The 11,829-nt window shown below is 39.7% G+C and overlaps 1 protein-coding gene across 1 annotated transcript; it reads right to left on the bottom strand.

Moving 5' to 3' along the window:
- Positions 1-354: 354 nt before the first annotated feature.
- DUT (deoxyuridine triphosphatase) lies at positions 355-11,520 on the bottom strand. Its single transcript, XM_003831483.7, is given in 9 exon segments — positions 355-898; positions 1,334-1,404; positions 1,554-1,628; positions 6,835-6,879; positions 8,413-8,504; positions 10,521-10,659; positions 11,133-11,272; positions 11,274-11,326; positions 11,329-11,520. Coding segments are annotated over 9 exon segments (756 nt in total). The 5' UTR covers positions 11,413-11,520; the 3' UTR covers positions 355-841.
- Between the last annotated feature and the right edge of the window lie 309 nt (positions 11,521-11,829).

Genomic DNA, 11,829 nt, shown 5'->3' with positions numbered 1-11,829 from the left:
ACAGAAAAACCTGGTGGCTGAAGTATGTATTATTTCATTTATCTTATCTCTATAAATGGCATATTTTCTTGATTACAGCCTATTGCTACTTCACTGAGGGAAAACTTGTAACTACAACTAGTACAATTTGCCTGATGAGATGAAATTCAAGGGAACAAACCTAAAGTAACAAATCCCCAAGTTACATGTCTTTCACAAACATACCTCTACCCAGTCAATAGAGGATTTATCAAAAGAAAGATTAATAGTGGAAAAATAAACTGAGGATTCTTTTTCTCACCCTCATCACAAAGAATCTTAAGATTAAAAAGAAGTTTTTAGACTAGTGAAGAGAAGGGAAGAACAAGGAATACCTTTAATCTCTCCTTTTCATTTTTATTTTAGTTCAGCTTATGCAAGATTTTGTACCTTGTGAAAGAATTTGTTTACTGAACAAAAAATATTGCTTAAGATTTAAAGCAATTAAAGCAAAATAAGTTGCTGAAGGGGGATCATATGAGTTAAATACAGGCTTTTTTTTTAAAATCTGTAATTGATGTACATTTGATTTTAAGAAGACACTGTTTACATCAGGTCACCACAAAGCAGATTTACATACAACCTTCAATTGCAGAAAAACAAAGTTTCTTTTTGATCCAAACACAAAGAAAAACTTCTTTGTGTTTTTTTTTAATGCTCTTTTCCTTGATCATAAAAAAAGTAAAAAATGCAGTACTTTTAGAAGGTAAAGCTAGTAAGTTTACAGAAGTGCAAAACACCAAAACACTTGAAGCAAAAACTTTTTTTTTTTTTTTTTTAAGAAAAAGGTATGACTTCTTGTTTTCTGTTCTTGGCATAAATTTTAATTCTTTCCAGTGGAACCAAAACCTCCTGAACCCCTTTTGGTGTCATCCAAGTCCTGAAAGATAGAAAGGTAGTAAGCTTCACAGTTTTTTTAAGAGCCTCTTTCAGTTTTCCTCTCCAGCTCCTAAGAAAAATACAGCCAGGATTCTACTCTTGCTATATCATCTTTTCAAAAGGGAGATTACAGAAAGAAAATTAAATTCTAAAAAGCTCCATAAATTAGAATATTGGATAACTTTAAAAAATTCTAATAAAATATTAGAAGTTCACAGTATGTTTAAATAACTTATTATCCAAAGTAATACTACATAATAGCTACATGAAAAACATTTAAAGAAATTCTAAAACTAGTATTTTAAATTTGCTTAAAATAAGTTTAGTCATATATACTATTTAGTTACAAACAGCATATTAAATTCTCAAGATTATATATATTTCTTCACTTAAGATGTTATATTACTTATTCTGTATCTTCCTTTGTAATACTTACTTGAACTTCTTCTATTTCTGGATAAAAAATCCGTTCGCAAATGAGCTGTGCAATTCGATCACCTTTTTTGACTTCAAAGAAAGAATAGTTTATTACTGACGTTACTGACACATTCGCCATATCCTGTCTTATTCAATGAGAATTAAAGGAGTCAATATTAATTTACACATACATGACTGAAAATTCACTAAAATTATGTGAATGTATATATTTAACATACCTTCAAACTTTTCTTTGCCAAAATTAAACAGTACAACACCAACATTTCCTCTATAATCTTCATCTATGACACCAGCTAGAGAAAAGAAAAATAATATTATCTCAATTTTTGCTATCGGAATACTAGAGGTGTAAGATTATCTCAAAATCATTATCATGTAGCTCTGAGATTTGTATTCTTACAATTGAATAAGTGAATCTTGCCCTGGTACTATGTAAAGCCTCAAAACCAAGAAATGACATTACTAAAATACAAATAAAAATTTAGAAAACAGGTCCTAATTTTCCAACCTGTCACTCTTTATCAAATGGCGACCATTTCCTATTTTAAGCTGGCAGTAGCAATGGCCATCTCCAACCTACTGTCTACCCACGGCACACTTGCCAAAAAGACTAGGAGAAAATTACGATTTGGGTTTTAAAGGTTTTTCCTGGTATCAGCTTCCCGCTAATACCCAGATTGAAATACGATTGAGTCATAAATAAAAATGTCAAAAAGCCTAAAGCTCTGCAGTGGAGTAAACCAACGCTGACATTGTTAAGCAGCAGTCTTGCAAATATTAGAATATTCCATTTTTACACTAAAAATGAAGCTGTATTTTTCAGTTCATAATCTTCCTCTCCTTTTAATCTGAACCACCATCCTTTCTTAGAGCATGGTTTCTCAGAAGACAGTAGCACATAGGCTTCATGAGTACAACTTTATATGTGTAATTAATACTTGTTTAAGATTATGAACACAGGGGGAGAAGATCTTTGCAGGGGAGACTTGAGCCAGGTCCCTGACATAGCCCAGAGAGTTATACTTACCAGACTTGCTAGCATTTATCTTTGAGCCAATAATTTAAAATATTTCCATAAACACAAGCACAGATAATACAGGTGCGCCGGGCCTTTTCATTTTTTTATATTGATAAATAATTCACAAAGCATACAATTTATCCATTTAAAGTGTTACAATTCCACAGTTCATAGTGTATCAGAGTTGGCCAACTATCGTCACAGTCAATTATAGCACATTTACATTACCCTCCCTCCAAAAATCCCCTACCTTATTAGCAGTCACTCCCCTTCCTCCTCCCACCCCCAATTTCCTGCTATACACGTTAATTCTTTCTCCTCAGTTTGTGAAAGGCTGGATAAGACTCACGTGAATCTAACTGAAGACAGCTCCATGTCACATCTTATTTGTTATTAATACTCTACCCCAAACAAAAGCCCTGATGAAGGAAAAAATATGGAAATAAAAATAATCCTGTGTTCAGCTCAATGGGCAGTAATGCTATTTGCCCATACTCCTCATTATTTGAAAGCTGAGAAAACAGACAAAGAAACCCCAAAGCATACCCACCCCCCCATTTTTTAAGAACAAGGGTAATTCCTAAGCATATCCTTTCAATGTTCTCATATAACGGGGGGAAAAAAGCAAACCCTTAGGTCCACCACGGGGAAAAATATTCAGCAAAAACAACATTTTAGATTTTCCGAATGGATTACAACATACGTTTAAATGAACCCCTGTGCTTTATGAATGAATTACTAGGGACAAGTGAATCTGAATTTAAGTACTTCTTAAAAGGTTCCTGATGCAACACTTCTACGAGAAGAGTGAGTATAAAACTGGGCAGAAAAGCAGCAAAGGCAGTTCATCTCCTGTCGGGCCTGAAGGAAAACAATCAATTATTGAACTTGACCAATTCCAATACCAAACCCTGCTTTATTTCTCCATCGTCAGTTGACCATTAATTTACACCTTAATATTTATGAAAAAATTTGATATAAAGATGAAACCAGCTGTTTTCCACATTATCTATATGGAAAAAATTTTGACTGCAGGGACAATTTAAATTAGATTTAATGAAGAAATCCCTCAACATAGCATGTTGTTCCACGCTAGAAAAAATGGCCACAGTAGGCTAGAGAACTTCCATGCTGGGAGATTTTGAGGTACAAGCTAATAATTCATCTATCTTGAATGAGTTAGAGAAAGACATGGACTGACTTCTGAACTATTGTTTCTACTTTATTCAAAAATTTTTAAATAACTAAAACAATACAAATACATATAAAGTAAAAGCTTATAATATTCTCTTATCCTCCCTGAGATAGCTAATGTTACAGAAATATATCTTACATACTACTTTATTTTTTTCTTTTTATCCTTTGAGATTAATATATGTAAATGTTAGCCATTCTTTTTAGATACAAGATATGGAAATATGGGTTCTCTCTCTCCTTCTCTCTCTTTCTTTTTTTGGCAGGGTCTCACTCTTATAGCCCAGGCAGGAGTATAGTGGTATGATCACAACTCACTATAGCCTCAACCTCAAGTGATTCTCCCACCTCAGCCTCCAGGTACACAGGCACCACCACACCTGGCTAATTTTTGTATTTCTTGTAGAGAGAAAGTATCCCTATGTTGCTCAAATAAGCCTCAAACTCCTGGGCTCAAGCAATCTGCCTGTCTCAGCCTCCCAAAGTGCTGGGATTACAGGCATGAGCCACAACGCCCAACCTGTACCATTGTTTCTATGTAACTATTCTCTTGCATAATATCAGACACAGGCTGCTTTTACATTTTGCTATAATAAATGAAGCAGCCCTTTAAATATATCCTTGTACATGAATGCTTTTTATTTTCATCAAATAGGTTGCAAAAAAGGTGTAGCCACTCAAACTTCCATCAGCAATATTTGAGAATGCCCATTTCCAAAATCCTTGCCAATATTTGATGGCAACAATCTCTTACATTCTGGCCAATATGATGAGTACAAAATAGCTATCTCATTGCCTTACTTTTCATTCCCTGATGACTAGTGAGGCTGGATTTTTTTCCTCCCATTTGTTGGACATTTGCATGTCCTTGTCTATATTTTGTGTATGTTTTTTTCTCATTTGTTCTTTTTCATATAAGTTGCAAATATTTGCTTGTTGGCTTTATAGTATCTTCTAACATACAAAAACACTCCCTTTTTGAAAGGCCTCTGCTACGTATCTGTAAAGCAGTCCTATCAGAACTACTCAAATGATTGGGTGTCTTGAATTCTGCAGATAGGTGATCTTTATGCTTGGGCCATGAAAATGTGAAAAACCTTTAAGTGACTAAAAGAAATTAAGAAGTTTGAAGTCAATTCAAATGTATGGCAGAAAAAAAGGCCCTCAATAGTTTTTTTTTTAGCATGAATGTTGACGGTATAAAAATTTCAGTAGTTCCAAATTCATTTACCACCCAATTGCCATTCGACCTCCAAGAAAAGCCTTCTCTGCCTACAGGATATAAGTATCAGGGATATTTCTCCTCAGAGAAAGCAGAAAGTATCTTGAAGTTATCACTGGAAAAATCATGCATTGGAACTGGCAGAGTGATTAACTGACTTCAGGCAAAAGTTTTACTGTGTCAAGAGTTTGGCATGTCATTTGTTGGAAACCTTTTTTAGTGAAAAACTATCCACACCTACCAGATGTGAATTCTGAACAGAATCCTGAATGCTCAACTTTTCCCTTTGACCCTTATTTAGAGCCTGGGATTTCTAACAACATCTCTCTTCAGAAATAAAAACTGTTGCCAACTATGATAAACTTGTGCCTAAGGGAGATTGTTAAGATTCTCTGCATCCAAGAACACACCACAATGTGATTTTATGAATAACACCATACCAACCACCAGGCAAACTAACTTTCCATTCTTTTACATGAATTTTTTTCCAGAAAGTTGTTTTAAACAGAGCAAAAATTAGTAACAAAGTCGAATAAAAGAAAAAGTTTCCACATAAAAACAATCTGTGAAGTCCCTAAGGACAGAAATTATATCTCACAGAATCTAATATGTGCCAAGTACTATATTAGGTATTTCATACACATTATCATTTAATCCTCCTACCTCTAGAGGCAGGCACACTAATTTCCATTGCAAAATGAGGAAACAGGCTCAGAAAGGTTAAGTAATAACTAGTTAGTGACAGAGCTGGGACCTACATCCAGTTTTTATTCCAAAGCTCCCATTCCTTGAACAATCATTTGAAACTTCATTGAAAATATATACAATTATTTATATCCTTAAGTTACTGTCCCAAAATGACCACAGTTGACCTTGTAAAAGCATTTTTGAACATCAGGCACAACTTACAGAGCCCAAGGAATCCTCAACCCAAGAGTGGGCTGTCAATGTCCATCCTGCTATGTAAAACTCAGCTCCCCTTTAGTCCCTAAAGGGTGTACTTTTGGGGTCCTGTCTTGTCCCACAGCACCACCTAGTGACACTATGGAGAAACACCACACCCACCAAATGTTAGACTAAGGGGCAGGTCTAGGATAGCCAGGTTTCATTAAGTGCTTAGTTAGCCCTTGCAGTGGCACATAAAAGTGAGCTAATTCTGGACGTGTTTAGTTGGTGAGGGGGATGCAGCAGGGTAATCTCCACAATTAATTGCAGTGGAAAGAACAAGGAGGTTGGAATCACACAGAGACTCCAGTTTTTACCACATATCCATGTGGGCTCATTTCTAAGCCAGTTTTCCTGATCTGTTAACAAGCCTCCATAAAGCAGCTCTGTAAAAACGGGTGGAGGAGGAGATCTAGCACACCTACTTATGTGGGGGCCAAGATATCTTGTTAAGTGAAAGATTCACTACTGATGGGTAAAGGGTCAGTATGTAAGGACCACATAAGTGGGGTCTGAATCCCAGTTGGAGCGGACCTGAAACAAGGAAACCACATCAGGAAAGTAGAAATTTCCTTACAATAAGAGGAGTAGCTCTGTATCAAGAGTAGTTAGCAGAGGACACTGAGGGTTCTTCATGAAAGGTACCACATGAGGTAGGGTTAACTTTGAGACAAACATGAGAAAGGCTTTATTATAAGGGAAACAGGTAACACAGAGGACTGTCTTGACAAATTTAGAGAAAAGTGTTTTCTCTCCTGACTTCAGGGAAAGATTTTCTTCTTAAATTTTGCTAAAGACAGATAGCTCTCTTATGAAGAAAATTCTTACAAGATAGACCTGTGTTTTCTAGAACTTTTGTTGCTTAAATAATTACTTAATTATTATATCATTAAATCTGTCATTATTAATTAGGTAATAATTATTTTAAAAATTAAGTTAGTAGTTAAACATAATATAATTACTTAAAATAACCACAAAGCTTTTCCTCCTATTATAACAAGCTTTCCTCTAATCATTTTCTTTTCTTAAAAATAAAATCTGTCATTTGAATATTACCTTTTAAACAAAGACAAAGTAAATACTTGCAAACATTTACAGAATAAAAAAGGAAATATATTACCTCCTACATCAATAAAGTGTTTTGCAGCCAAGCCTGACCGTGGAGCTAAAAAACAAAAAAGGAGACATTGGTTATTTTAAGGGGGAAGGGCTATATCAGAGATAACTGATGCAATTTAAGCATGTCATTCTCTTCACCTATAATATCTATATCTTCATCTTAACTTTAGCACATGGTTTTGAATTAAAGAATATATATTCATCATACTACATTACCAAAGTTGGAAAGACTAGTTTAGAAAAATTCCACAAGGTTTTAATTCAAAACTAACTTAAACCACTCCCATGTGACTTCAGTCAGAATTTGTGGTGCTGCAGACAGGGGAGAAGGACTGCTAGAATGAGCTGAAAGGTGAGCAAGCGGGAACAACTGTAGGCTGCTCTTTCAAGAAGTTAAGCCTCAAAGGGGAAGAAAGAGAAGTATGGCCAGCAGGAACACACTACTGAGGAAGAAGACTTTGGTTTTAAGATGGGACACCACAACATGTACAATGCAGATGGGAAGGGAAAGGAAGAGGAAGGGAGAGGGAAACAAACCTAACCAAATAGTAGCAGAGCACAGCCTACAACTTGGGACCCCACTATTCATGATTCAGATGCCAAAAGACATGCCTGTAGGAAACACATGAACCAGAGTAAGATAAATGGGCTAATATCAGTTAAGTAAAAATGCCAAAAACTAAGTCTCAATGATTCAATGCTAGTATATTTTTTAATCCTAAAAAATGAAAAAAATAAAAAGCTAAGGTTACACCTTATTATTGCAGACTCAAGCATCAGGCCTATAATTAATTATCCTAACTTCCAGCATTTTATTTTAGAATAATTTAAATCAGGCACTTTGTCAATAATGCTGCCTCTTTCTGTACTAACCTTTATTTCACTCCATCTCCTGCCCCTTCCCCTGAAAAAATTCTAAAAAATGGAGTCAATGATGCTCAAGAGATGAGATGAGAGCCCATCTTGTTATCTTTTAAGGGCTGAAGTACTGGCAGTTTCCCCACTCATGGCTAATAATATAGTGCCAGTCTAGCTCCTTTCCCTGGAGGAGGGCGTCACAGCTCCATTGCCTCCTTTATGTTTACTCTGAAGTTAGTCAAAAAGAACTTACGCTCTTGCAAAGAACTGTCTGGTAACAACTGATCCGCTCCAGAAAAATCAAACCTGTTGACGTGTACTCCATTTTGTCCTAGCTCCTCCCAGTGCCTCTACAACACTGAAGAGTATCCCTTACCCTAACCCCATGGCCAAACAAGAAAAGGTTAAGTAGGCTTACACATTCTGGGACCAACAGGTCAGAAGTTTTACTCTCATAATATAAAATGCCATGTTCTGAGAACAGCCTTCTAGGCCAGTGTGAGCCTAAAAGCTCCAGTGAGGAAGGAGAAAAAAGGGTCAAAAAGAGGCAAAGCAGAGATGTAAATAAAGCCTTTCAAAGAGTGCATTTGCTGTCACAAATGGTGCTTCTTTTAGGACACAGCCCAAGCAATATTGCCTGCTTATTACCCCAAATGAAACATGAAGAATCTATCACAAAGGAGAACTTGACAAATAGTTACCTGTTTCTTAAATGACTTACCCACTCTTCCATAACACCCAGAAGGGAGCGCTATCTGAATGTCCGTTTTCACAACAGCTTTCTCCATAGGTGGTATTGTGTAATCATAGGCACTAAGAAAATATTGAAAGAAAATAACTGCAAATCTATTTATAAAATTGTTTTTATATTTTCTTTGTGACCAAGCATACAAAATTACTTTCAGTGTATTTAATGAATTAATGCAACTTTAGTTTCTAAAATCAACCTTGCTATGATGAATTACCAATTCATCTTAAAAGTTTATGAAGAAGGTAGAGGTGGCTATTTTATTATTAAAAAGACAGCTTTAGATAAAATAATTCTCCATGAATATTTTTGGTGGTGTGAAGAGATGTCAACATTGTAAATGTTTGCCCCTGAACAAAAGTTTATTGGAAACTGAGGTACTTATCAGCGTGAAAGGGCAGAAAGGCAAACTTTCAAAAGGTGGATGCTTTACAACCATAGTTTGAAAAGGAAAAAAATGAAGAAAGAACAAAGAAAAAAGGCCAAATACTACTAATAATACTAGCTATCATTGATTAAGCCTTTACTGTGTGCCAGGCACAGTTCTAATTGGTTTACATATATTAACCCATTTTATTCTCACAATGATCTGTGTGATTAGGGAAAATCTGCAGAAGGAAAGGAGAAAACGGGTGGACAAAATAAGAGATAAAGAACTGTGTTGTATCTGTCAGGCAGGGCTTGGTAGTTTACCAAGCTTAGGCTATGAATTTCCTGGCTGAGGGAGACAGCTGATCACTGTGAACAGCCCCTGGAGATGGACCTTGCTTAGGAACAGAATTCTTCTAAGGTCCACATAGCAAATGCTGCTACTCTTGATATTACTGTGGCCCTCTCCTGGGTAGAAATTTAAGAGATTTTACAATGAGCAGAACCGGAAGTTTACTTTGGAGACCTTAATTAACTCTGGTAAAGCAGTACTATACTTCCCCTTCTTTCACTGAAATCCCTCTTTAAACAGTTAAGCCCTAATTTATTACAGATCCATTATTTCCATGTCAATTTCAGTATACAGAAAGTCACCTGTGTTTATTAGGAGTCTACTTAAGGTATCTTAAATCAAGGACTCCCATAGGACTCAAGAAAGTGCTCCAAAATATACTTTGGAAAGGTCTAGTCAAACTATATCACTCTACTTTTATTCATCAAAATTAAGAGACTGTAGTTTTTCCAGCTACAATTGTCCATACCTACTTTCCTTTTCCTTTTTTTTCTGTTGCTATCATCATGCACTACTTTCTCTTCTCCTGTGCTTAGACCAATAGTTCTCAAGTTTGAATTACCTGAGATACTTTAAAATAAATCCCAATGCTTGGGATTTAGTATAAAATCTCCTTCCCTCTCAGCATTACTTTTCTCCTACCTTAATGGTTCTAAGAACTGGGCACAGTAGTCAGATGAAAAAAAAAAAAAGCCCAAAATTCGGGATAACAAATTATATCATCTTCAAGCCTCTGGGGAAATCAATTCAGCTCTTCACAAACTCCTGCCTGTGTAAAAAGTAACACTTATCTAGTTAAGGATTGTTGTGAGGACTAAATACAACAGCATACGGAAAGTTTTTAGTACAGGTAAAACGTGCTGTAGAGATGAAAGTGTGGTAGATTACAGGCAGCTCTGCCTTTCGTTTTCAGATGCCTTCTCAAATTCCGCCCTGGGCCGGATGAATGTATAGAAAATAACTTTTTCAGGCAGATGCATCTTCGTTCATCCTTCTTAGGTATTTTCACGCTCACATCTAGGCTCTCACCTTGGTTTTTCTATTGAGCACAGCATCACCCTCGGGCCACTCGAAAGCCACCATGGGCCTTCCTCTCTATCTTCTATTTAGGAAGGGCACAATAAACGTTGCAAAGTAACGCCTTGCTAGACACCTTATAGCTATTTTACTTATTCTGCAGTCTTTGCCCAAATCTCTATTTAATTTATGCCAAAGATGAAAGCTAAAATTTTAAACACGAAAAAGGCAGAAATCCTATTTATAGCTAGTGTGTTCCTGTGATCTCTTCGGTGACTGTTTCTAGCTGTGGCAGCGGACGGCCGGCCCTTCCCAGCCTCCTCGCCGGCAGGTCCCCGCTCACCTGTACAGGTCGTAGCCCGCGGCGCGCGCGGAGCCCCGGGTGGGGGCCGTGGCGTGCTCGGAGAGCCGGGCAAAGCGGAGCTGCATGCTGCCCTCCTCCGCAGGCCGGGCCCGCTTACTGGGTGAAATGGCGGGTGTCTCTTCAGAGCAGGGCATGGCAGAGCCAGAAGGCGAGCGAGGAGACCACCGTGGGAACAGGAGAGCGCACAGTGAGTGGCGCCGCAGGGAGCGCGCCAAAACCGAAATTTCCCGCCAGCCCCGCCCCACCCACCGCCCCCCCCGGGACGAGTCCACAGTTCTGGCTGAGAGGGGAGGCGGGATTCACATTTTGGGTTAGAAGCCCTTCTCGGAAAGCAGGTTTGGGATGGGAAACTACTGGTTCCCAGTCAACTTTCCACATTCAGCGCGTGGGGCCAACTTTGAAGGGGAGCTTCTAGGGCGTCGCCCTCACACACTAGAAAGCCGCCCCCTCGCCAGGGGACCTTAATGGACCACCCCACCCCCCCCCCCCGCCGCGCGCAGAAGGACCGCTCGCCACCCTACTTCCCCCACCGCCTCAAGCCGCGAGGCTTCATTCCAGACGGCCGGAGCCCCTCGCCCGCCACTTTCCTACCCGGCCCCGGCGCCGGGCATCCCCCCGCCTTAGGAAGCTCGCCCTTCCAGCCAGCGGCCCCGACTGTACTGGCTCCGCGGCAGCCTTGGCTCAGGCGGCCCGCGCTGGACAGCGGCCGGGGAATCCCGTACTGCGCGGCGCGGCCGAGGGGCGGGCCTGGCCCGGAGAGTACCGCGGCTTCGGCCCTCTGCCGTGCGCCTCGCGCGTTTTGCATCGCTGAGCGAAGCAGAGACAGAAGGAAATGGTAGCAGAGCGCGGGGCGAGGGCAGAGGGGAGTCATTTCCCCCAGAGTTTGGGCTGGTTGGGTCCTCGGCACCTCCGGACGTGCGCCAGGCTTCCACCCTGAAGACGCGCCCGTCCTGGGAACATGACCTCGGAAGCAGTCGCAGCCGCCGCCGGACGAGGGGCGTGGAGAGGCGGTGCCCCGGCAGCCCAGGGATGGCGCAGGCCCTGGGGCCCCAGGAAGACTTCGCCCTTGGCGTCTTGAGTCTTGCTGCCGCCTCTGGCTGCCTAGGCCTCTTGCTTTCGCTCTTCTTGTTTGCTCTGGCCCCCATTTTTCCGAGAGTGTACGCCAGGCCGGGGCCCTGCTCCTGGACTGACTTACCTGGGGCGGCACCGCCCGCAGCCATGACTCCCGGGCTCTGAGCTTAGCGGCGCCCTAAGCGCCGGAACCGCATCTCGGCGCCGGTGACAGTTA

Source organism: Pan paniscus, chromosome 16, assembly GCF_029289425.2.
Source record: "Pan paniscus chromosome 16, NHGRI_mPanPan1-v2.0_pri, whole genome shotgun sequence".
In the NCBI taxonomy this organism is placed as follows: domain Eukaryota; kingdom Metazoa; phylum Chordata; class Mammalia; order Primates; family Hominidae; genus Pan; species Pan paniscus.
The sequence above is the reverse complement of the archived record's forward strand: the minus strand, read 5'-3'. Positions and strand labels throughout refer to the sequence as shown.